Source organism: Corvus cornix, chromosome 8, assembly GCF_000738735.6.
Source record: "Corvus cornix cornix isolate S_Up_H32 chromosome 8, ASM73873v5, whole genome shotgun sequence".
Lineage (NCBI taxonomy): Eukaryota > Metazoa > Chordata > Aves > Passeriformes > Corvidae > Corvus > Corvus cornix.
In genome coordinates this window covers 27,469,249-27,495,766 of record NC_046338.1, presented here as the reverse complement: position 1 = coordinate 27,495,766, position 26,518 = coordinate 27,469,249, and the positions used below count along the sequence as shown (strand labels likewise).

At 42.6% G+C, this 26,518-nt stretch overlaps 1 protein-coding gene across 5 annotated transcripts; it reads right to left on the bottom strand.

Annotated features, from left to right (window-relative positions):
- Positions 1-34: 34 nt before the first annotated feature.
- Positions 35-26,499, bottom strand: SWT1 (SWT1 RNA endoribonuclease homolog). 5 transcript variants are annotated; one of them, XM_039555668.1, is made up of 19 exons: positions 26,392-26,499; positions 25,478-25,552; positions 23,314-23,372; positions 21,886-22,624; positions 20,857-20,928; positions 20,674-20,730; positions 19,940-20,069; positions 19,699-19,800; positions 17,998-18,186; positions 17,550-17,643; positions 16,208-16,344; positions 15,400-15,548; positions 13,996-14,134; positions 13,045-13,190; positions 11,704-11,912; positions 10,687-10,815; positions 3,145-3,211; positions 2,373-2,437; positions 35-1,118 (listed from the first exon to the last, which is right to left on the bottom strand). In XM_039555668.1, exons 2-19 carry the CDS (start codon positions 25,541-25,543, stop codon positions 1,013-1,015), a joined length of 2,655 nt encoding a protein of 884 aa, XP_039411602.1. In that variant the 5' UTR covers positions 25,544-25,552; positions 26,392-26,499; the 3' UTR covers positions 35-1,012. The 5 variants fall into 5 exon arrangements, with proteins under 5 accessions (XP_039411602.1, XP_010404648.3, XP_010404649.3 ...); XM_010406346.4 differs by lacking the exon at positions 26,392-26,499 and adding an exon at positions 26,127-26,354; XM_010406347.4 differs by lacking the exon at positions 26,392-26,499 and adding an exon at positions 26,127-26,354 and having other exon boundaries at positions 35-369.
- Positions 26,500-26,518: the final 19 nt, after the last annotated feature.

The window sequence follows — 26,518 nt, the reverse complement described above, 5'->3', positions numbered from 1 at the left end:
TGCACTTGCATTCACAGGGACTGGGCAGAGCCACTCAGAATCAAACACTGTTTAATGTAACAATAAATTACATTTTTACAATCAAGAGTTTACAAATACATCCAAAAGTTAATATCAAAATAGACACTCTGGAACTTTGCCAGTCAGCTCATCTCTGTACAAATACATACACAGAAGAGGTAGTGTTAAAGGCCTTAGAAAATGGCTTTTGCAAAGTTTCACGACTTAAAGCAGTTCTGGAAAGCAACCAAGAGTGCAGCCAGAGAGGGATGTCACCTGGAGAGCAGGGAGGACCAGGCCCACCTTGCAGGAGGATGTGGCAAGAGCAGGATGAGGAGCTCCCCCAAGAGCACTGCTAGCAGGTTTCCACTGTATGAAGATAAAGTGCCTGCTTAAACAAAGGAGAAACACCTTTTTCCTCTGAAAAGGGGTCTGGGACAAACACCTGCATCAGGGGGGGGGTCTGTTTTGTCTTTAAGGAAAAATGAACATCAGTCTGTTCCTTTGCTCATTCTACGTCCTCTCTTAAGCCCTCACAGACACACGTTGTGTCTGTGGGTCAGTCCTTCATTTCCAGCCTTGCACTGCACTACTTCCTGCCCTCCCGAGCTTCCGGCTGACACAACAGATTCCTTTCTCTCACTTGTCACTTGTAAAGTACCAGCAACACAAACACAGGGGTTTTCCTCTACAACCATTACCAGCTCAGCTCCTCACAGCAACGCTGGATGCTCAGAGCAGCCCAGCACAGCTGCTGCATCCCGAACCAGCACTGCTTCTCCTGGTTATCCATGGCTATCCAGCGGCACCCTCACTGAAGACAGAACATTCTAGAAGTGAACAGAATTCTCAGCAGAAATCCCGACATTTAATGTCCACGTGGAACTGTGTTTTTCCCTTCAACTCCAACCCAAACCAGCACCACTGCGGAAGAAAACACGGCAGTTCTGGCTCCTCCAGCACTTCCCTCTCCTCCCCCTGAGGAGGTGGAGCTCACACAGCTGAGCCCGGGTCAGAGCCAGCCCCTGCTCTTGGCCTCCCTGTACACAGAGGCCTGGCACTGCTCCAGCATCTGCTCCAGCTGTGCCAGCTGGCAGCAGCCCACTTCCAGCCTCTCCCTGGGAGACAGGAGAGAAAGGTTAGCAGGACACAGCAGAATAGAAATCTTTACAAATACTCCCTACATTTTCAAGGACATTTCTATCAAACTCAAGCAGCAGCAGTGACTTTTGCACTACAGCTGCTAAACCTGAGGATTTCACATGAGTTCCTTGCAACACCCAACCCACAGCTGCCACAGGCAGAGCTCCTGTTCCCTTCTGGGGCAGGTAAAGTGGAACAATTGGCAGGAGAGGTCACTGACATCCACTTTCTGGAGAGATTTGGGATTCTGGAAGGTTCAGTTCAAACCATCCTTCATACATTGACATACCCTGTACTCACACTCAAAATAACGATCTGGATACACCCCCTTATGACTTTCAAAAGAGGAATCTCAACCTGATCACATATAAACATGCCCTAACTTTGGTTTCCAAAAGATTCTTTCTCAAAAGACCATTTAAAAGCGGCTCCTCAAAAAAGGAAGAAAACCCCCATCACTGAGTTCCCCAAGCACAGGCTGAGGGCTGCCACAGCAGTCTGCAAAATACTTGTTTTACTCTGCTGAGCACAAATTTCCACACACAGTTTTCTTTCTGCCTGTATCAATACAGGTCTAGAGCCATCAACTCATGTGGAGTGAAGCTTTTAAACTGTTTTTTATTGCTGATTAAAATACTGAATGTCTCCCTCTGCATAACTTTGTTCCCTGATCTTGCAATCTGCACTCTGAACTTCACGGAGGATTCAGGGACCCAGAATCAGTCCAGGCAAAGGGAAGCTTTTTAGAGTAATTCACCACCCAGCCTTTCACTCAGCTGATCCTGGCCAGTGACAGCTCATTCATATCCACACAACAGCAAAAACCAGTTACCTGTCCTAAGCTCAGAATTATTAAAAACCCACGATAACATTTTAGAAACCTCCCAGAGCCTGGATTCACAAACCCTCAGTGACACAAATTCATAAAGAAATGAGCCAGAAACCACTGGCATAGGAAAGAGGGCCCAACACCTCACCTCCAACAGCTGAAAATCACCATGTAGGCACTGATGCCTCATCTGCAATATAATTTCTGTCCTCTCCTGCTCTGTGTTAATTGGGCATTAAAATTAAAAAGGGAATTTAAAAAATCCCCCATTCATTTTCCCTACACTGTTCCTACAAAGGGGGATTTTTTATTGACCCGGATGATTCCTCTCATGGTACCTTGGTTAATACATGTGAAAAAGCTGCCTCAACCCCCCCAATGGGGTCAGTAACTGGCTCACCTGTACAGCTCCTGTGAAACACACTCATACAGCTCCTCAGCAGTGAATTTCAGACTGTTATTGATCTAACACAAAGAAGAAAGAATTCATATAGTCATTTATCAAGTATCACATGTCTGCTACAATTATACAGTAGGAATAGCAGATACAGCTCATGTATTCCCTAACAGGCTCTCAAGTTGAGACAGTACATTAAAAAAGACATCCTGTATCTTATAATAAAATCTAGTATTACAAATTCCAGCTCCATTTTCTAACCACTTCTGCACAAATCTAAAAGACCTTCAATAATTCTTCCTCCCCTCTCAAGTTAACCAATAGTTTTATTTATATATACACATATATAAGTACATATAGATGTGTGTGTGTGTGTGTGTATGTACCTCAAATGAAATAGGCTCTGACTTGCATCAATTCCAAAAACGCATGTGAAGGCCCAAACCCCAAATATACTTCCCTGCACAGCAGAGCACTGCAAGCCTGAAATATGTAATGTATTAAATAGAGAAATATTCTACTAAAACCATTCATTTCAAGGCTTTTTACTCTCAACAGCAAATCATTCACACCAAGTGAGCACTCAGCAAATCACACAGGCAACTCAAATACCTGCTGAAATCCAACCAAAAATCTATCTTTATGTTCAACAGCTAATAAATAAGAGTGAAGAATCTAAATTCTTAGTGGAAATACAGTGATGAGACATGACCTCAGAGCTACTTGAAATAAAAGCTGTAAGTGAAGTGACCAAACACCAAAGAAAATATCATACCTCATGCCTTCTGAGGAAGTTATAGAGGGTCCAAATATCTTGGAAACTGCTGGTTGGGGTCAAAATTCTGAAAAAGAAAAGTTTGGGGATGCTTTTAACTCTATGAAAGAGTTTAAAAAATAAGCCAGAAATCCTCAAGGGAAAAAAAAAATTACTTGAACAAAAAGGAAATGATGAAGTTTGAAGAATTTTCCCTTCCACTCCTCTAACAGAATTAAAGAGCTTATTATTTCTGTGAGAACTTTTCTGGAGGCTTTTCCTAATTAAAAATTCCCTCCATGTTTTTGTGACCCACTTCTGTATGAGGAGGGAGGAAGCCCAGCAGTAATTGAAAGCCCTTTGGTGCCCACCAGCAAGGCCCACGGGCTCACGTGGAACCACAGCAAAGCTTCCCAGGATATACAACATTCCCACCCCAGCTTTAACTCGCTCCCTCCAGATTCCCATGTGCAGCCCAAATGCTGCAATTCACTTCCCATTTTTGCTACTTCTAATAACCACCACCTAAAACTGCCAAGGGCCAGCGGGATGTGGCAGCTGAAGAGAGGTGGCTTTAATGAAGCACCTCGATGGACACCCTTTTCCGCAGGGCTCCAAACCTCATCCAGTAAGGAAGTTGGTTTTTAACAAAATTAAATATCCTCATCTATTTAGACAGATACAATTTAGTTCCACCTCAGTGCAACTTTATTTGCATTCACCAGGAAAAGCAGAACCCTCCTAAATGCTGTATAATGTACCTTAAAATCAACATTAAAACACAAGTAACACCTTATAAATATTAAGAAATATTGATAAAATTCTGGTTTTTAAGTCTTACATAGTTAAATAATGATTAAGATAATGACTGGACTTGGAAAAAGGAAAAATCTTCTGGGGAAAGTTCTATTTACTTTCCCATGGGAAAGTACCCAAATTCTCCTCTCCCTCCTCTTGCAAGCTCTAAGCTTCATTTATAAATGAATTAATTAGGAGTTGAAAAAATCAGGAAAGTAACAGAATAAGCTAAAAAATCCCAGTTAAAGGACCCTGTGTTTGAAGCAAGCTGGAAGACCATGACACAGCACAGGATTTACTGTGACTGGAGTGTCCACTGCTTTCTCTCATCATTTTTGGTAGGAATTATCACCAAAAATTAGTCACGCATTCTTCCCCCCCTTCCTAAGAAGCAGTACCCAAAATGTTTGCGTTAAACCTGCCAACTGTGAGTCAGGAAGGGAACCAACTGGCTGCTCTGCCTAAAAACACCTCGGAGCCTTCCGCGGGCACCTCAGCGACAATCGGCTTTGACAGCGGAAAACCCCGGCAGGGAGAAGCTGCCAGCAACCCTCCTTGGAAATGCTGGGAATCCTGGCAGCTGGAACTGCACAGCAGCTCCCACTCCCCCGGCAGCTCCCATTGCCCCCCAGCAGCTCCCATGCCCCCAGCAGCTCCCATGCCCACCTGGCGGCTCCCATGCCCACCTGGCGGCTCCCATTCCCCCAGCAGCTCCCGTGCCCACCTGGCAGCTCCCATTCCCCCATAGCAGCTCCCGTGCCCACCTGGCAGCTCCCATTCCCCCAGCAGCTCCCGTGCCCACCTGGCAGCTCCCATTCCCCCATAGCAGCTCCCATGCCCACGCAGCAGCTCCCATGCCCCCTTGGCAGCTTCAGGCAGTGCCAGCTCTGCCTATCACACCCAGCACCTGCAGCAGTGGCAGCAGAGCATCCCGAGCCTGGGAGAGGCTGATTCCTCATGGAATCATTCCCTCCAGTCCAGTCAGAAACTGCCCAACTGCTGGCATCAGCCTGGATGCACAAGTGGCCACAACACAAAAGGTGTTATGAACAACCTCACCCCAAGGCCATCACAAAATGCTGGGGCAAGGTCTGTCGATCAGTATTTTTCCTGCTGTGCCAAGGACACACATGGGTAAGTGATGGAGCTGCCATGGGACCTCTCCAGAGGAAGGATGGAGGGAACATATCAGGTGTATCCCTGCAAGGGGTGTATTCCTGCAAGACCTCAGGTAGATGGACAAACCCACTGTGCCTCCAGTTCTTTGGGAAAAAAAACCAAATTGTGTAAATAATCATCCAAGTAACTTAATGTTAAATCCTGTACCTCATTTTATGGCCTTTGCTTGGATGATGCCAATGGTTTCTGGATTTGTACCACGGAATGAGAAGTCTGACATTTGGCTCCAACTTTTACAGCAGCTCCAAATAAAAGAGATTTGTTGTTTTGAGGGGAGAGCCCTTGCTCCACACAGAGCTCTGGGAAGCTGCTGAGGAAGAGCCTGCACCGTAACTTCCCCCACAGATTCCCAACAGGTCAGCATTCATGAAACAGCCTGGTGGTGTCTGCAGCTAAATAGGGGCTGCAATACCAGCTCCAGTCTGGGAATATATTCTTCTGTACAAAACTGACACATTCCTGTCTGCAGAGCAATGATTTCACAGCACCACTGCTCTCTGCTGCTTTCAACCACTTCATGCTCCTTTCATCTCCTGTAGCCACCACCTTGTGCTATGAAAAATGGACATTTTAAGGGAAGGTGCACACTGGGAAATCTGGACCTGTATGAGCACTGACTCTGCCTCTATTACTTCATTAAATCAAGTTGCCCTCGTTTCCATGGAAGTTTCTCAGTGATAAAAAGTCTGCCTCAACTACAGAAATGTCTAGAGAACATCCTCTAAATCTGTAATCCATGAAGCAAAGGGCTTTTACATCAAACTGTTCTAAGGAGCCATGTGAACCTCAGTATTGTGACCATTACAACATTAACCACTGCTGCTTCTCTCTCCACACTGGTTCAAAAGCAGAGGGTGGAAATCCATGGCATCACTTGGCCTTGCAGAACCACACTACAACACCCCCCATTCTGTACTTGAGCTTCAGCCTAAGAACTCCAGTGTGATTCTACACAGTTTTCTGGAAATACTGAGCGTGTAAGGTAGAGAAGATAATGTCATGGAAAGACCCGAGAAATGACTGTGGATACCTGCCACCAGTCGGAGGTTAAATGCTGTCCTGGGGGCAGGAGGGAGAAAGGAGACAGTCAGACTTGGTGATTTTATCTCAAGAGCTTCCCAAACCACTCCCAACATTTCTTTATCTCCCATTCTGTCACTCATCTGATGCCAAACACAAGGTGTAAGATACAATAATAAACAGAAATGGATAGGAAATAGCTTAGGATGTGGTTCCTCACTTGTGCACAGAGAAGATCTGGGAGAAAGCAAAGCCTATTTGGAAAGAACCAGAAAATGAACTTATCAAACAGAAGTGAAAAAGCCCAACCCACAACCCAAATGGCAGTGAAAGCAGCTCAGCCTTCCAGCTGCTCCAAGACCCCATGAGGGCAGGGACAAGGGAGGTCTGGTGGGATGGTGTGGAATCCCGTGTCACACCCTGGGGAAGTTCTGCCCCCAAGGCCTGTCCCACTCAGCTGTCCCTCTGTCACTGCTCAGGCTGGCAGGGCTGGCACAGAGCACTAATCAGTTAACAAATCCAGGGCTCCATCTAAAAGGCTGGGATCTGATGGGAGAAAACGCAGCCTCATGCATTAACAGCCCCTTTTAACCTCACAGCCCGAATATCAAGGAAGCAAAGGAGATGGGAAAAGGAAACACCGAACTTCAAGGAAGCAAAGGAGATGGGAAATGGAAACACCGAAGTTCCCTGTGGCTCATTACCAATTCCTCACTGCACTGCACCGAGGGGCTCCAGTGGAGTTACAGCCACCAACATAGGCCAGGGTTGCTTCCACAGCAGCCAGCTGGGAAATTCAGGGGACTTCTCCCTGCACCGAAGCCAAGCTCGTGATTTCCGTTGCTGTGGAAGTGTCTCAGCTGTTACCCCCTGCTGGCACCTCTAGCTTTACAGGCTCAAGGCACCGTGTCTTTTACAACCCCGTGTTTGAAACCCTTCTGCTTTTCAGAGTGCTCTAAAGGCACCACAGTGTGAGCAGCTGCACAGCACCACCTCTGCCCTGCCCCTTGGGGAGCACTGCCCAGTTCCAGCTCTAGCTGAGCTTTATTTCGTAGAGTTGTCAATAAAATGGACACAACAGAACATTTCAGTGGGTAAAGGACAAATTTGGGCCTGGCAGCAGAGAAGGCTGCAGATAAGTTCAGTTTCAGGTTTCACCTAAATGCATAAAACCATAAAGATCCAACAAGTAGTGATTGGAATGTCTGATATTTTGAACTGAAAGCTAATCTCCATTTTACTTCCAGAAGGAGACTGTGTGCAGAGCAAGATCAAAGGCAGAGCTCTTCATCTAGAGACTTTATTGGAACTTTATGGCAGAAAATATTAACTGCCACAGGAGCCTGAGGGAATGAAGAAAATTCTCTAATGAGACACCAAGGAAAAGAAATCTCAATTCCTCCAGTGACCAGCTGAAAAAATAAAAAGGGCACAATTTCTCTACATCTGTGGAATTCTGTACTAAAATTAGTAAAACTGCAGAATTGTTTTTAAATTATTTCGATTCAGGGATCAGTTCTGATATGGTAATGCTCTCCTGCACTACTAAAATCTTAAGAAATTACACTTTTAATTTACAAATGTTTATGAAGCCCTTGACTAACCCGCATTTTTCCAAACCACTGGGAGTGTGAGAGAAATTCCATTTAGATAAAAGATTAGAAAAGCAGAATTCAGGCTCCTTATGCAGTCAGTAACAGACAAATATTTTTACAGGTGACAGCATATTAGTACAAATATTTAGGAGGCCTGTATCTAAGTGTATATGCTATAAACTGTTAGTGATTTTAAAGGTGGCATATGAACAAAAAAATTCTTTCTTAGCCAACAGATGAAAAGAAAAAAATCCAACTAGAAATAACTGTATCAATTCACCAAAGACTAAATTTTCTTTCTTTTCTATGAACAAGGATTTCTTATCTAAAAGAAACTTGGCAGGAAACATGAAGACAATGTCCAGTTCTTTAGGAGTGCATATAAAAGCTTGGAATCACAAGTTCTATTCAGCTGAGGGCAAACGTCAGCTCATCTAAACCCCTATTTTATTTTAAAGAGTTCATTTAAGAGACCTTACATGAGGTGCCCCAATTAACTGGTTCCAAATAATACCCAACCCAAATACAAATATAAACCACCAGCGAGAACACTCAGAAAACTTCAATCCAAAATTATTTAAAATCATGTCATGGGTTCACAATTTTACTGGATGCTTGAATTTCAGAGGTTTAACAACTCTCGCTCATTACCAGTAGTAATATAGTTAGAATATGCTAACCATAATGATTATTCTTAATTCCAGAGCTGAAGGCTGTAACCCATCTCTAGCACACAAAATTGTGCAATATAAACACCACTCTGCTACCAATGCTGCTAGAGGAAAAAGCCAAGATAAAATGAAAAACCTGCATGGTGCGACAAAAGCTACCAGGACAGGGTAAGGTGTCAAAAGCTGGTACTGAGACATCTTCAATGAAACAGCTTTTTTTTTTCTTTTCCACATCTTTATTTGTCATTAACATGTTCTGGCCATCAAGCCTGAATAGCTGGGGTAGTGCCACTGGTGCAGTATTTTTTTTATGATTAAGGGTATCACTACATTTATCTCAAAAAGTATCATCATGTTTTCTGATTGCTTTTAACAATCTGAAAATCCAAACTTTTAATGCAGTTGAACTTTCAATACGATTTATTGGTAAAGCTTCCAAACTTTCACAAGATGTTTTCTCTCTTCTTTGTTCTGAACAGCAGGGACCAGAAGGTACCACAGAACCAGTTGTGTTTGATCACTAAAGCTGTGTTACCTCCAAATATTCAAGACAGAACTTCCTCACTATTTTTTCTCCAGTGCCTCCTTTTCTGCACTCATGACATTAGATAAAGTCACTGAAAGATATTTTTTCAAAAATCACGAAAAATAAATACACTGCAAGGTCAGTTTTAGAGCAAAATGAAAGTGAGGTGTCCCTGCCCATGGCAGGGGGTGGAACAACATGAGCTTTAAGGTCCCTTCCAACCCCAGCCATTCTGATTCTATGAAAACTTCTGAATTTTTGCTTTGATACTCTGAAATATTCATAAAACTGCAATGAGACATCAACCTGGCTCCTGACTCTTGGGAAAAGTTCCTCAGAAGTCTCAAACTCCCTTAAATCCCTCCACTCAAGGCCAAAGCAGCGAAAGCGTGGTGCAAATTCTCCCCATCTCCTGCTCCACAATGCCACCTACTGCAAACCTGCACATCAGAGCAGGCATTTCCAAAGTGTCCAGGAAAACTACTCCATTCCAACAGTCAGCCTGTGTATTTCAGGATTTCTTATTTTTACAGAGCTCTCCTATATGAAGAAAACCAGCAGTTTTTAATGAAACACCTCTGCAACACAAAAATAACCATCCTGAATATTCCATATTCCCATTAAATGTCACCCACCACATCTATAAACTGATACCACAGGATCTGTTGCAAAAACGTTAGGACTGGAATGAAGACAGCAAAGTTTAGCAGTAACCTGCTTTATTGAAACAATTTCCTTAGAGGGAAAAAACCCACCAGCAATAAATTGAATCCATCAGCACTCAGCTGCTCAAGCTCACATTTCTACCCATATTTTTCTGCTTCTAATTTTATAATATTTTGATCATTAATCTTTGAAAGAAAGACTGGATTCTTTGAATGGATCTGTATTTCACTGCCATGAAAAAAAGACTAAGCCGAGTCTACACAGGAGATTCCTTATTCTTCCTGAAACTTCCAATTTTTTGTGCTGTATGAAAAAGGGCGGAGGGATGGGGCTCCCCCTGCCAGAGGGCAGAGTTAGATGGGATACTGGGAAAGAATTGTTCCCTGGGAGGGTGGGGAGGCCCTGGCACAGGTTGCCCAGAGAAGCTGTGGCTGCCCCTGGATCCCTGGAAGTGCCCAAGGCCAGGCTGGACAGGGCTTGGAGCAACCTGGGACAGTGGAAGGTGTCCCTGCCCATGGCAGGGGGTGGCACTGGCTGGGCTTTAAGGTCCTCTCCAACCCAAACCATTCTGGGATTCTGTGATTCTATGAAGACAGAGGGAACATTATCCTGCCTAAAGAGAGAATCCAGCTGATTGTCGTCGTCATGGCTGTCATGAAGAACACTCTAGAACTGGGAACAGCAAAGCCCCAAAACTTTATATCCTTCACTCTACTGGAACTTTGCCCCCATCCGAGCGGGCCTCACAGTTGAAACACAAATGCCCTGAATTATTCAAAGTTCCTGCCATCAGAACTGATGTATTAATCATAACCATCAATCATTAATAGCTCCAGTTACACCTGAGCAGAGGCAACTCACTGGTCAAACACTGGCAAACAAATCCCAGACATAAAAAAAAATTCCCTACAAGAGATCTCCATGTCTGCAACATTTTCATGATCTTTTGCTACCAAGAAATAGTTCAAGGTAGCCTTGACAGCAGGATTTTTACTGCAAGTCATGTCACTAAGCACACAGAATAAAGAGTGGTTTGGTGCTGAAATATTTCAAATTTTTGTGACTTCAGGTGCCTGTTGCACATTTTGTGCCCAGCTGCAGTGCTCACCTGCCAATGCCCTCACGGATGTCCTTCACAGCTGCCAACAGCTTCTGCAGGCCCAAAAAAGCCTCTTCAAACGAGGCCTTGGCAGCCATGGTCACTGCACTGGGGTCCAGCTTCTGGAATAGCTCAATACTGAAATTCAAAAGAAATAAAGAAGAGACAGAAAAGCAGTTAATAAAAAAGATCAGAATTCAGAGAAACTCAGTGTGTGTTGTGTGTTTGTATTTTGTCTATTAAAACAAAAAGGTAAAATATAAATCACACTATCTAAAACAGTCTCAGAATACATGGCAGTGCAGAAATGGAGTTATCACTGCTGATTAGCTGAGTCCTCACAGACCACCAGAAATGGAGTTCCTTTGTGCTTGGCTGGCTCAGAGCCCCTCCTCGGAAGAGATTCCAGACTAAGAAAACAAAGAAAAAACACAGTACCTATTCTGATTTTATCAAAAGATATGGCATCCCAGTGAGTTTCCAGCAGATTTTTCAAAAATAACCAAAATAAAAGCAATGGTAAAACATCTAGATGGAAGAGGAGTTAATTCCATGCAATTCTTGAGTTTACATGAAAAAGGAAATACACTAGATTCTGCATTTTGTAAAGTGTAGGATTTTGCTTAACAACAAAATGTTTTCTATTTCCAATTGATTTTCAAGTTTTAAAATAGGGTACAGAATTTTGCATAAGCTGGATGACCTCCACTGGGTCTGGAAAGAAAATAACCACAGGAAAATTAAGATCTCAGATGCTATTTTATGGATAAATATAAAATTTTCATGGATGTCCCAGACTTGTGGAGTTTTCAACTCTATTTTTCAGGGCAACTTATTTCAGCTGCTGCGCAGAAAAAGAGCAGCAGACTGACATAACAATGTGCATACTCCCAAATTCTGTGTGATATTCTTTTTTGGGGTCAATTTAGATTAATAACAGGGTAAAAAGCACTGTTTCTAAAGTGTGCTTGTTTGAAAGTTATCTAAGGTTATGTGTTAGTTCTGAGCCCCTTTAGCAAGCTGTACCTGTACAAGTTCATGGTGTTCCAAACACCTTCCAGGACAGACCAGATTTCCTGGTGCCTGTTTTCCTGAGCTGCATGAAAGCTGGGATGTAGCTCTTTTTCCTCAGTGCTTTGCAGATTGGGTGTCGTGGCTTCCATTTTTTCACATGCAGCATTTTCTGAAAGAACCATGATGTCTTCTGATAAATCCTGCTCACTGTCTGCCCTCACCTTATAAAACAGTTCAGCAAACAAATAATCAATGTATTTGGTTCCTAGCTTCAGAAAACCAGAATCTACACACTTCTACAGATTTTTTTTAAGCAATGCTCAAGAAATCAAGACTGAACTCTCTGAGTTACCTTGGTTACAGTCTCTGCATCCAAAGCCTTTCTCGATGGTTGGGGCTGGAAGGGATCTTAAAGCCCATCCTGTGCCACCCCCTGCTGTGGGCAGGGACACCTTCCCCTAGCCCAGGTTGCTCCAAGCCCCATCCAGCCTGGCCTTGGACACTTCCAGGGATCCAGGGGCAGCCACAGCTTCTCTGGGCAACCTGTGCCAAGGCCTCAGCACCCTCACAGGGAGGAATTCCTTCCTGACAAGTTTTCAGACAGAGCCTGATTCTTTTGGCAGCAGAATGTCAGGTTCAGGGCTGACTGCATCGCACAGAGGTCCCAGCACAGGTCAACTCCTGACCTTCCTCCTTTCCCCTTCAGCCTTTTCCAAAGACACTAGGAACTCTTTACAGCTGTTCTGACCTAGCTTCTTTCCCATAAATCCAAGAATTTCATCCATGCTCATGACTCCAGTTTTTATGCCATTACATACAGAATTGACAGTAACCATAACGAAGACAGATGAAATTTCCTCCACAGCAACTCAGAGCTGAGCTGTGAGTGAAGATCAACTTCTGAGAACACAAAAGGTGTCAGGACAATCCCCAGTAACCATCACAAACCACATGATACAAGGGAGTCCCGTCTTCAGCTACCAAGACAATGAAAGCTGAAATAACACACCTAAGAACAGCAGTATGGGACCCATGTCAGAAGGTGAAACAGCAAGTTTCATCTCTAAGGCACATCAGCTACAATGCAATAGAAAAAACTAAGACAAAATAATGGTTTTCAGTCACCTTTCCAATACTAACACATTTACATTAGGGAAAAAATGTATCAGCAGATATTCACTGCATGAAAATAAAAGTTAAAGTCAGGGTCTCTCCATCTAAAAAACACCCCAGCAACATTACCTGGAGTAATCAGTGGAAATGATGGGAATAATTAAGAAATCTAAGCCAGGTTTGGAATGTGGAACAACTCGAGGATGGGGTGAGGTGGACAAACACCAAAGCTGCCCTTACCTCCCCTAGAGTCTCACACAGCTTTGTCACTTCAGCATAAGCTTGGGGCAGGACACCGTTGTAGTCTGACCTGGTGCTGAAAGCATGGAGCAATTTTTTGGATTCCTGGAGCAGGATACGCACTGTTGAGGAGTCAAATGGTTTATCTGATGTTTAGACATTAATGTGAGAGAGAGAAAAAAGAAATGTTAGGAGCTATCAGTCTTGGCATGCAAATTTAATACTCAAATACCTGGATTAACAGAAGCATGTGAAAAGCCTAGGAAAATGGTTCAGAAGCATCAGGTACAACAATCTCAGAGAAACATGCATGAGACTGCTCACTCCTTAACCAAGCCTTCCAAATTTATCCTGGGATCTTGCATGAGGATCAACTGGCATATCTAAAATAATTCTGCAGAACAGCAATATCCCAGAGAGGTAAAACCATGAAATCACAGGATATCCTGAGTGGGAAAAGACCCACCAGGATCATGGATCCAGCCCCTGGCCCTGCACAGACACCCCAACAATCCCAGCCTGTGCATCCCTGGGAGCGGTGTCCCAATGCTCCTGGAGCTCTGGCAGCCTTGGGGCCGGGACCATTCCCTGAGGAGCCTGGAAACCCTCTGGGGGAGTTCACCAGTCTGTCTGTCAAAATCAAGTGCTCAAAGACATCTTTAAACAAATGGATGGTTTGTGGGTCTTTTTTTGTTGGCTTCTTTTTAAAACAAACCTCCCTGCCCTCACGTACCACATTCAATATCCTTTGCTCCTCCCTAATTTATTTGGCAAATGCAGATCATTTGGTCACACGTAACATGGGGGCAAAGGAGGGAAAAGGATTATCTGCTTTTTAAAAATAATTCAGAGACTTTGGTGACCATTAATACACACAGTCAGTTCTGTAACTCAAACCAGAACAGGGAGGCTTTTTACAAGTTTACAATTAATGTTCTCAGGGACAGTTACCTGCACAAAGGTGTTTAGAAAGACATTCAATGGTTGAAAGTAAACTCCTTGGCACCACATAACCAAAAACAGCCATCCAGTGTTTTTTATAACACTTCAGCAGGTTTGCTAAGGTCCATGGTGGCTTCAGATACAGGATCTGGAAGAGAGTATGTAATAAATTCAAAGGCTGGTTTTCATTTAGACATATTCCTATACATTCCACAACTGCTCTATTCTTCAAGAATGTGATGATTTGTGACTGCTGAAGGAGAATTTCAGTGATTCCTCAGAAATAAGACCACATCCAGATTTAACAAGTTTAATCTATTAATAAAGATTTGATCCAGCAGCATCATGGGTTAAACAGTGATGCTCATTCAGAAGGAATGAACAGTCAGTCTCATAATTTTTGGTTCCCCATTCCTCAAAAATAATACTTTCGATTTATCTCAAAACTGATCTAATGAGTTACTTGTGCACAAAAGCCAACAGTAACAAGAACAAAAAGACCAACAATAAATATGCCTTTGATTTTCTAGTACAGTTACAAAGTAAAAATAAACACTGTGACTATTTATACATGAAGTAAATTATGTCTATTGCAAAAAACCTGAAATTAACTACTATCAAGCGAAACCAGTATTTCAAGAGATGTTAAAAGAAATTAACTAAGTGAATCAAGAAGTGATTAAAAGCTTAGCAGCTAATCAGGGCAGTTTGGGAAACAACAGTCACCCCACGATTTGGGGGATTTGTCAAGCCACAGAGGCTTATCTGCAATAAATTTAAACTTCTAACAGCCTCCCAGCTGGTAGAAGCTATGAAATGGAATCTAAAGTAAAGCATGAACAATTTGAAAGTGCCTTGTACATGGGTATTTATCTTCTGCAAACAATACTTTTGCAAGAATGTTTAGAGGTTCTCATTAGTACCCTTGTCATTCTGTATCTGCACTGGAATCAATTTAGCTGTGAACAGTTTTATCCACAGCTGTTCTGGTGGGGAAAAAATGCCTGCAACAAATGCCTCAATATTATACAGAACATGATGGAATGATTTCTTGAAGGATGTATTTACAGGGTGGGGATTTAATTGACTAGAGAAGCTGAAATAGAATTTTAATGCCACTAATAAAAAGAATCCTGAAACTTCACACTGAGAAATCAGCACCCCTGTTACCGTGTCATTAAAATTCTATTAAAATACTGCACATGTTGCACACTACTGGTCAAACAGGATAATCTTGCTATAAAATGAAATATTAGAAGTGAACATTGAGCTGCTCCCTGTCAGTGAACTGTTATATCAGGGACCTGGATGACTTGGGTTTGGCTTGGCACAGGTATTAATAGCAATAAAATACTAAGGACATTCAAACCTCTCAATAATCAAAATATCAAGCAAGTTGATGTAAGAAACCACCTCCATCCACAGGTTTCCAAATGCAAGTTTCATTTCAGTCTCCAAAATAGAAGACAAAGCTTCTCCTAAGTTCCTTTCGAGGTCTGGAAGCACATTTGGGAATTGTGCAGTAAAACCAGCATCGCCTCTTGTTTTCCCAAATTCTGTATCTGTCAAACCAACGACACAAAAGGTATTCATTGAAACTGGGTTTATATCTAAGTCATGTTGATGGTGCACGAAGAACTTGTGTCTATAAAGACAGACTGCACTTCAGTTTATAAAGCAGATGGGCTATACCTAATTAGGTTTCAAGTATTTCTAGTTATACCCACTTGTACTGTGTGTATTTTTAATTAAGAGCTACTAACCAAGAAGGTTAATTTCTCCAGAGTATTACTCCTTAGTGATCTTACTAGACATTTCTTTTTCCTTAAATAATTTAGATCATATACAGCCAGCAGGGTTACCAGCAAGCACAAGATGATCACTTCTGAGTTCTGTAAGCTATACCTTTGGACAAATGAAAAAACCTCTTTCCGTCCCAAAAAGTTCAGGACACCTTTTAAATTACTCTAAACACAGAAAATTCATACAGTGTTTTTTCTATAAAATAGAACCACATCATATTTGAATTTCCTAGAACTCTGAGACAGATGGTTTAATTAAAGTCTCAAACTTTCAGGAAACCCTTGAAAAAACCTTCCCCAAACAAAAAACATTCCTAAGGATTCAAAGCATAGGAAAACTGAAGGTATAGTAGGAACTGTTCTCCCTTTGCCCCACTGATTCTTACACACTCACAAACCAGCATATTCCACAGACTCACCCTGCTTTGGCTGCTGCAGCTCCTCACAGTTCAGGGGCCTGTTTGCATTCACATTCTGCAGAGCAGTGACCAGATCAGCTTTGCAGAATGCCTTCACCTCACTCACAATGGCTTTACTACACAAATTTTTATCATCCCTAGAAGAGAATTAATTGTTGTCAAAAAAGGAATAAAAGCAGCACACTGAAAAAACTTGTATTTGGAAAACTTACTTTGTGAACTTCGTTATATAGACAAAGTTTTCTTTCTCAAGCAATTAGAAGCAGTTCAAAAAATCAAACCGGAGAATTAAGTAAAAATGAGAAACATCCTGAAAAGTGTTTCACGGTCTAGGTTTGCTCTCAGAAAACAATAGCTATAATTACTACAGGAGTGATGCTTAGTTGCTATGATCTCAGAAAGCAAACCAGGCAATAATTCTGAGACAGTAATATCTTATTTGATGGCTACAGTTAGTTCTCCTTGTTGAGACCCTTTAGTACTATTCTACTGGCCAAATCATTATCCCAGATGCCATTCTGAGGTCCTGCTCCAGCAGAACTACTTTAAAAATCCAGGACAAAATTGCATCCCAGTACTTTCTCAAAAATTCCCATTGCTTATACTGGTAGAGGATAAAGGGATTTTTTGGATGAAAAGCAGTTCTGAAGTCACCTTCTGTTCTTTGATCAGTGAAATGTAAAACCACCATCACTACCCTATGAATACTGTGACTGAAGTGGCATTTTCAGCAGCCACCTGTGTCAACTTGAAAAAACCAAATGGTGCCCAGACTTTTAACCCCACTCATTGAACTATGCAGGAACTGGTTCTAGCCAAGACCAGAGCAAGTAGAGCCAAGGAGTATTAGTCCTTCAAACTGGCTTCACCTGCTCGTATCAAACTCAGAATCAATACTCAGAGGTCAGCTGTTATCTTCACAAACAGGAAGAGCAGCAAATCCATCTCCAGGTTCCCTCTTTCTAAGATTAACCCCGTTTGCTTCTGCTTGCCTGGCTGGAAACAGGGATGAAGTCTCTAACTGGATCTCAATCACTAATTCATGTATTTTTTCCTATTTTGTAACTTCAGTAGTATTTTTTATGAGAAACCAGAATAAAATCTGAGAAACCTATGCTTTAACAAGTTTTAAAATTGAATATTGAGTAAGCTGAATTTTATTTCAGGCCTCAAGTTCATGAAGGTGATTCCATCTCCAATTTTAGTGGTTTATTATATCCTTCTACTCTAGCTTTCAAGAGGGTGATTGCCCTTCCAAGAGCTTACTTCAGAAACTGCTCTTTCTTTAAGGCCTGATTTGAAAGCAGTGTGGCAGGAGAGCTAAAGGCACCCAGGAACTCACGTGCAGAGGACGACAAGAGCTTGTGGGAAGAGGTTCTGGTACTGCAGGCAGCACTGCAGGACGCGGTCATCGTTGTTCTCGTCGCTCAGCCCATCTGCAAAGGCAGTGCAGACACAGCTGAAGGATGTGGGTACAACTCAGCCTCACAAACACCTCCCTGCACTCATGGTGCTCTTTGTACGTTTAATACTCCCCACAAAAGGAGACAAGTTCAAGGTGAAAGTAAGAAACAACTGATAAAACAACAGATAGTGAACACAGCACTAGCACTAATAAGGCATTTGCACACCACAGCCTAGATACACTCTGAAAGCTGCTGTAAGACATTAGCTCATTTTAATTAGCAAACTGCAGAGTGAAGTCTCCGTTAAACTCAGAATTCTAAGGTTGCCGGTAGGTGAAGTGCAAGGATGAAGTACCCAGCACAAATGGATTGCACATGTATTACACATTTTTTGAGAAGCCAGCTGCATGGATTGCCCCCACAGTTTGGAATCCTGGTTCTTGAGACACTTGTAGATAAACTGCACTGCAGGGATGGCTTTGTCCCGAACATGCTGCAACATTTTCCCCTTCTTCAAGTTGTCCAGCTCTTGTAGGACGACCCAGGGAATTATTAATGCAAGTCTATCAACTCCTGGAAGGAAAAAAACCACCACCAATAAACAAAGGTATTTGCAGAAGTAACACAAACTGCTACAGAGACCTTTCAATACAAGCATCATATTTATTCAAGTTCACAACTTATTGCCAATAGTTCTCATATTCCTTGCTCGAGAGAATCTAGCATTCGAAAAAGAACCAAAAAAGGCTGAGTTCCCTCTTTCTAATCTAACCTCAATCTGGCACTACACTGATTACATGGAAAAGTGACATGAGGCAAACAAGAGGGAGACACATTTTAATCAGCAGAATGCACTGACAACATTGTAACACATATTTGCAGCAATTATCTTGGCACAGACTCGCTGTAAGATGTTGCAGCAAGGTGACACAGCAGCTGGAATACCAGGCTGCACGCACCTGAGTGACCAGAGCAGTCACTGTGCCAAAACAAGCAGCGAAAAAAGCTCGTGTTCATTGCCAGCCAGCACTCCTGAACCAGGAACAGGAAGTGTGGATACTGGACCATGGTTTTATTTGTAGGTAAGTATGGGCTGAACTTTAAAGCTTTTATATGAAATACAGGATAAATCAGAAGTTTAATGACTGTTCTGTTGGTCCACCCATGACAAATACTTCAACCATTTTCTTTCTCATTCACATTACGAGAACAGAATTTTGAAACAATTTATTAATAACCATCTGTTTTGTAATAAATAGGCTAGCAATCACCAGCATGGTGGGTCTGGTGCAGGACCATAAACTGGGAGTTGCAGTATTCTAAAAAAGGCATCTCAGTGTACATAAGACAACAGCATTCCTAACCTGGGAGGAGAAATACAGTCTGACACACTCCTGAAAATCACTCAGGCCCTTAGGACAGGTATTTTCCAGGTGGCTGGAATAAGTGTATTCCTTAGCTGAAAGCATCAAAGCACCCTAAGCATTCTGATAGATTCCAGATATGCTTACCAAGAACTGACATGCATGACCCTAACCCAGCAAACATCAAATAACCAACAGCTTCCCAGCATATTAGAGCCAGATATTAAATCCAGGGTCTCATTCTGAATTTCTGAGAAATTGCTCAGTTCTGTCACCTTTACCAAGACAGAAACAAAGCACTGACTGACTCCTCAACACACTTTAAATTCTCTTTCTAGAAAAATAAATGATAAAAGGAGACTAGAAAATAAGAGTTATCACTAGTAATGGGTTAAATGCTCAAATTATGTTCTTAGAAAGGGTTAAAACTTATTTACGTCTAGGAATTCAAGCATTTTCCTGGGAATATCTGCCATGATTCTCTGCAGGTACATGGTCTTATTATAAGCACAGTAGGTTTTGCTTCCACAGCTGAGGTTTTCCTAGGATGCAGCTTGTTTGGGTTCACAGAACCAGGCTCTCAAGTGTGAGCCTTCTGCCTCTGCATGAAACCTGCTGCCCTTTTTAAGGAATGCAGGCTTGGTTTCCTTCAGGCAGCCTGAAGCTCTTACAGCATCTGTTCTTCTTACAATGTCTTACTCATCAGAACATATTCACATACCTGGTATATCCTCAGATTTCAGGGATCTCACAAACTCAAGGTGACTAATCATTATATTTGTGTCAATCACCACTAGGATGCTCAAACCAGAACTAAAAGCCCCTAGGGGAAAAGAAGACAAAAGAAGAGAAAAAAAGAGAAAACAGCAACAATAATCAGTTGTGTGCTCCCTACTCAGACCATCAGTAACTGTAATTACTGGTTGCATCTAGAGAGCAAAGCAGATCCAATCATGGCATACCAGCAGAAATATTTAAATCCTGTTCTGGAAGATCTATCTCCATGCTTGTAAGTTCTCCACAGGTCTGTACTACAGACAAGGCCATCCTCTTCTCCACACGAGCAACGTGCAAGTCTTCAACTATCTGCATCTACAGCAAGAAAATGTGCATGTGTGCAATCCATTGGAAGGAATCACTTAATGATTCTTCCCCAAAAAGATACCTTTGCATTAATGCTGTTAAAACTGCCTCAAAATGATGTCCGAAAAATTTTAAGTCTGCACAGGAAATGTAAAGCCATGAGAACTTCTGCATATGCTCCACTAAAGACATCCAAAATACGGCCTAGAAAGATTTATGACCTTTCTACCTGGTATTCCAAAACTTTGTTGCATTTTTTGTTACACAAACTGCAAGTTTCCTAACAGGCACTTCTTAAAAAAATATGTTTCTCTTCCAACAAAAAAGTTAAGAGGATGGAAAATTAGACAGCTGGAGCATGTGAGCAACTATGAAGGCCCCTTTGTTGTACATGGTAACAGAAAGACACTCGTTATCTCAGACAGCTCCTGATTAGCAGCACTTTAGCAAGTTTGCTTAGTTTTTTAAATAAATGCTCTACATTTCTGGAGTGTGGATCATGAGTCAACAATGCCAAATACTAGGAAAGGTCATGAAATTCTCCAGTTACACAGCCTTGGTGCCCTTGGTCTCTTAAGACAACTCAGAAGTGTTAAATGAAAGCATTACCAACCTCTTGGTCTGTTTCTGCGTTCTGACTGTCTTGAAGGGGTGGAAAGTCTTCAGAGCTCTGTAGGAATAATTAAAAAAACCCTACCAACACCACAAAATACCAAGGAATACTGAGGAACAAGAGATCCCCACATCAGGCGTTTTGAAATACAGCCCTACAGTGTTAAACAAGTTCCTCACTCACCTTTGGGACAGGCACAAGCTTTCTGACCTCACCTCCCTGGTAGGAGTCAGACGTGCACGGGACCTCAACATTCTAGAAACAAGCAGGAACAGAAGTACAACACATATCTTAGAAGGCTTTTTAGAGAACACTGGGTATTCCCAAGTGAATAGGGAACATAAACCACAGTTATTAGCATGCATGGCTTTCTTTTAAATAAATAACTGTGAATTACACAGCAAATTCCATCTGAACATTAACCTCTCACTTTTGCACATTGAAGGCGCTTGACCAGGCTGCCCGAGAGGTTGTGGAGTCTCCATCCTTTGTTCTGGGCAACCAGGTCTGGCTGACCCTGCTTGAGCAAGGGGGCTGGACTGGATGATCTCCAGAGGCGCCTTCCAACCTCAATGACCCCCTGGCTTTGCACATAATAACTCTCTTTGCATACACACAAATGCTCACACCACCGTAACACAAACTGGAATCTCCAAAGATGCTGGGGATTTACACAAGAACAACAGCAAAAAAGCCCCGTGCTCAAGATCCAGCTTGTGTTTGGCTCTGCACCTCAACCTAAGCTTAGAAACAAACCCGTCACACATAAAAGGGAAGTTCTGCAGCACACATACCAATTTAGTCCCAGATCCACCCCAAGGTCTCCTGGCATCACTCTGCCAGCAATGCTCTGTCTGGCAGCAAGTTTTCATTGGTTCAGTTTATTCATTCAAAGAATGAAATAACCGTATCAGCTCAAAACAAAAAATCAGCTGATTTGTACCTGAAGTGAAGTATTCCACACCCCCAGCAGCAAAGCAAAGCTGTGGAAGCATGTGTGACACAATCCCAACATACAAGACCTTTACTCTTCTGATCTGTTTAACATTTAGCTGAGGAAGACGGTAACAAGGTTTACATTGGGATCAGAAAAATCCACCTAGTTAGCTATGAAACCTGGCTGGATTCTGTAAGACAGTCTGCTGGTATAAATCTGTCTGCCATTGAGAAACCAGCCTGAAACACCTACATAAAGAACTGGGTTCTCATTACCTGCTTAAAGCACAGTGCTGTGGCTTCCAAGTCCCCTTCTTTAGTCCCTGAGTGCCCAGGAGCTTTAGGAGAACCAGCACCATGTTTTCTGCGCTTCCAAGAGTCCCATCGTGGCGGAGTTTCTGATGAGGAGTGTGATGATCTGTGTTTACTCATGTGCCTCTTCTTCACAGCAAAGTCCTTATATTCTTCTTCCTCCTCTTCCTCCCAGAAGCTAGATAATGCTCTTGGCTCCTTTGTGGCAGGTTTATCACCATGCCCAGTCCCTGCATAGCTGTCAGGTGGCTTTTTGGGAATTCTGACATCTTCACTCCGCTTTTTTGAGCCCTCTGCCTTTTTATGTGGTACCTCATACACAGAGGACTTAAACTTTTCTAACATAGTTTGTTCTACTTTTAGCTTGAGTTTGCAGAGTTCAGCTTTCTCTCTCTTTTTCTTCAGTGCCTTGTCCCTCTGAAGTTCAAAGCTGTGCCAGAGCCTTTTCCCTTCTGTTCCATCAGAGCGACTTCTTTCCTTGCTGGCAGTCACCACATCAGGAGTGCGGGTGGTTTTGCCATGTTTGATTTCTTTGGCTTTAAACTGGATCACTATTTTCTTTTGCTTTTCAGTTTGAATTGAAGAACCATCCAGGGTTTTGCTTCTGTTTAGAGATTTTTCCTGGGATCTTCCATCAGCACTGTGGGAAACACTAGAACTTCGGTGTCGCTTCTTCTCTTGTCCATCTTTCTCTGGTTTGGACCTACAGAAACATGAAGGAAGTAATGTAATTTAGCTCAGTTAATGGAAAAGAGCAACAAAAAAGGCACCTGCATTTGATTTAGACAGTTAGAGCTAAGCATTTTTGAGCATGATGCTCTTAAACATGACTTGGAGCAACATCTGTCCTTCAAAATAGTTTGATATAGCATTTATTTGATTTACCTTTCTCCACTGTACAGCCACTTTAGCTTTAAGAAAATGGAGAAAAAGCTTTTTCTGCACTTACTGTTGGTTTGAGAGACACCCTACACAGTCGAGCTTCTTCTTATCACACAGATAAGTTTTAACAGCAGTTCAGTGATAAAGGAGGTGCGTCATCCTAAAAGGTCAGCTTGGTCACACAGTGCCAAAACACACACAGCTTTCAAACTGTTTATCCTGCACTGACTGGAGAACTTGGAAAGGGAACAATGGATGGGAATATAGTAGCATTCTACAGAAATTGTGAATTATGTGAAAAATTTTTAGGAAACTTTCTTATAAGAGCAGAGAAAATACTCAGTAATTATATTGACTGTACACTAGGTTTAAAATATCCAAAGAAAGACCAGTAAAAACACTGTATTTTATTTGGTAAACAGGTTGAAAATAGTCTTCAGTTCAGCATTAAAGGGTCTATAATTGTTATACTTTTAAGTAGTTCTATTTAATGACAGATTGAGAATTTACCTCTGAAGTTCTGTTTCTCCTTTCACAGTGTGCTTGTAAGATCTTGTGTCTTCAGAGTTCTGAAAGAAAAAAAAAAATTCAGAGGCTTACAGAGGAAACTGCAATTAAAAAAAAGACCTTTGTAAGACAGTGTCACAACTGAGTGGTTTGGCTCCTTAGAGAAACACTGTCAAAGGGTGCCAAGGATGTGCATGCAAAGATAAGGGTGCAAAGGGTTTAGCAGCACTTCATGATTTAATCATGGAGCACTTTAATGCTTACAAAATGATTCAACACGGCCCACTACAACACTGACAACTACAGATCCGAGATAGTAATATTCCTACCATGATCAATTCACAGGCACTCAGGTAAAACCATGTGTCCCACAGGCAGGTACTTTTTATACACCTCACATTAGACGACTCAGTTTTCCCAAAACCACAGCAGGGTGTAGGAAGTTACAACAGAGAACAGTAACATATGGATTATTTTGGATAAGGAAGCTTCAGACAGTTCATCCTTTCACAAATAATTCACTCCTTCAATAACGGGGGTATGCTGACTCCATGAGGCCATTAGGTCACTGCAGCAGAGATTCTTCCTACCTAGAGAGGCCTTAGCTGGTTTACTTCCACACTAGAGAGCACTTAATGCAAAAATCAGAGGCTTGCAGAAACCAGGGGAGTCCTAAATTAAGGCAGTTTTGAGAACTTCTGCCTGTGGTTGGTTCTGGAGCTGCAATGCAACAGAAAAAGCAGAAGGACAGACAATTCCAAAGGCTCCCCCCGGGGTCACATCCACCTCCCTGCTGTCCCCACCAGCTGGAAGGCAGTGAAGGAGCTCCCTTGGGGTAGGTGGAGCTCATGATGCTGCTGGGACAACTTCTGGTGGTAACAAACCCATTTCCAGCTGCTCAGTTAATCATTTCTCTCTTCAAGGCCTATTCCCCAACAACCATGAGTTTCCATGACATTTTTAATATTTCTTTTCAACCTATCTTCTTTTCTTGAAAATTTTCACTTAATTTAGTCATCACAAGCAAACTTTCTTACTGTTCCTCTTCTCCCAACACTATCAGTTTGGGGTATAAGACACCTCCCACCCATACTGGGATCACACTGGAGGGCACTTGCTACTATTAGAGGTTTCCTTATCTTTTTGCTGTTAAAGCTGTATTCTTCAAACTGGTAGAAGCATTAGCAATGGAAATAAGCTACAGTATGAGATTTTAAGCCAAGTGTTTACCCTTACTTACAGAAGTAAAATAAAAACAAACAATAAAGCACCTTAGGATAAGTCAATTTAAAAAGAAAAATTGAATAATAGTAAGGAATTCAGAGGAAGAAAAAATAGTTATAAATATTTGACTTTGAACAACATTTTCTCTATGATCAAAAAGCATCTAACACGAATAATTCAGTTTATAAGGCCATAATATCATGCTAATTTATTAACACTTGCAAAAAAATTTTGAGAACACAGGTAAAAGCTCTCTTACTTTATATATATATTCTCTGCAAAATCCAGTGGAAAAAAAATCTAGCAAATTTAAGTGTGGATTTATTAAACTACTGCTTTATCAACTATGTATTGCACTTCTGAGAGAAAACACCTTGTCAGAAGTGGACATAAACAATAAAAAATAATAGGAAGCTACCCACATGTGTGACCAGAAAGATGACAACTCCTGTAGTACCTGCATTTTACAAGTGATTCAGTGAAGACTGACTCACTAGACACAACGATGTACTAGAATATGCTGAGAATTTTGGTCATTAATTTATGTCTCAGTGGCTAGAAGGAAATATTTGAGAGTCGCTCACCAAAATGCTGTGAAGGACAACTTGTGGTTAATCAGAAAATTAAGATATATGGTCCAAGATACAGAACAGTCCAAGAAAACAGCACTGGTTTCAGTACCAGTATTAAACCCAACTTTCCTCAAAGAGAAAGATATGCTAAAATAAAAAAAGTCTCCTATTTTCTGATTCGCACACTACTCACAGCCTCTGGAGAAAAACATCATTAATTATCTGACCAACTCAACCCTCCTGCTGCTCTTTATGACCCTGTCTTTAAATCGGATTCATCCTTCTACCACAAGGCCACTAAACAATTCATGTTTTCTTGAATTTAGGAGACTGAATTAAGATAATAAAAGTAGTAATATTTCTGCTCCTACTTTGTCATCCTGGCCATCCAAACAGTCTTCCTTTCCAGCTAGTTTCTTCAGCTTCTTTTTAGACATCTTCAAATCCTACGACAAAAAGTGTGCTGTCTTTATTACTTGTGTCAAGTTTTTAGGTCCAGATGAGATAAAAATAAATTTTAACTGCATAGAGAAAAATACTTTAATAATCTTCTTTTGTTTTCTCATTACAGAGCCACAGCAGATCTCAACAGGGTTAATTACTCACATCTAAGGGAACGCCTGAGTAGAAAGCACAGCGATTACACCTCCCTAGAGACACTTATTTTGTACCAGCAAACAAACAGAAACAAGCATCCTTTAACACTGAGTCGTATAACCAAGTTTTAAGACCATCGAACATTGGAAGGGGCTGCCCAGGGAGGAGTTGGAGTCCCCATCCGTGACGGTCTCCAAGGAAGGCCTGGACGCGGCACTCAGTGCTCTGAGCTGGCGACAGGGTGGGGATCGGGCATAGCTTGGACTCGATGGGCTTGGAGGGCTTTTCCAACCCAACTGAAGCTGTGTCTCTTGAAGGCAGTCCCGACTATGTGACTGTCGCATTCGCTCCCTCCCGAGGACGGAGGAATTACAGTGACATCCCGCAGCAGCCCCGCCACCCTCCACACAAACCAGCACACACCAACAGGAAGTTCAGGAGAGCTGTGGAAGGCTTCACCCGGAGCTCCCGAGGCGATTCCCCAGATCCCAAGCAGGGGAGCCCGGGAGTGGCTCCGCCCTGAGGCGCGGGCAGCACCGGGCTCTGAGGGAGCCTCTCCACGGAGGGCTGAGGGGCGGCAGCCTCTTCCCTCACTCCCTCCAAGGGGAGAGCCCAGGGCGCTGCCAGCATAGCTTCCCTTCCCTTCCCTTCCTCCCTCCCCACAGGGCACGGTGCGGCGCCGCCTCACCCCGCTCGGCTGCTGCCCCGCGGACCCCGCGGGCGGCTGTTGGGGCCGGTCGGGCGGCTCGGGCCGTGCCCGGCGCAACTGCCCCGGGCCCGGCGCGGCTCCTCCTCCGCCGCAGTGCGCGCCGGGC

What these genes read in the sequence shown, in the direction of transcription:
- SWT1 (XM_010406346.4), bottom strand. Translation starts at nt 26,333, where the DNA reads ATGCTGGCAGCGCCCTGGGCTCTCCCCTTGGAGGGAGTGAGGGAAGAG. An exon ending in GCTCTTGTCGTCCTCTGCAC is followed by an intron (nt 16,345 to 17,549) that starts GTGAGTTCCTGG and finishes ATTCTCTTCTAG; the next exon opens with GGATGATAAAAATTTGTGTA. An exon ending in TGTGTGAGACTCTAGGGGAG is followed by an intron (nt 11,913 to 13,044) that starts GTAAGGGCAGCT and finishes CTGTTTTATAAG; the next exon opens with GTGAGGGCAGACAGTGAGCA.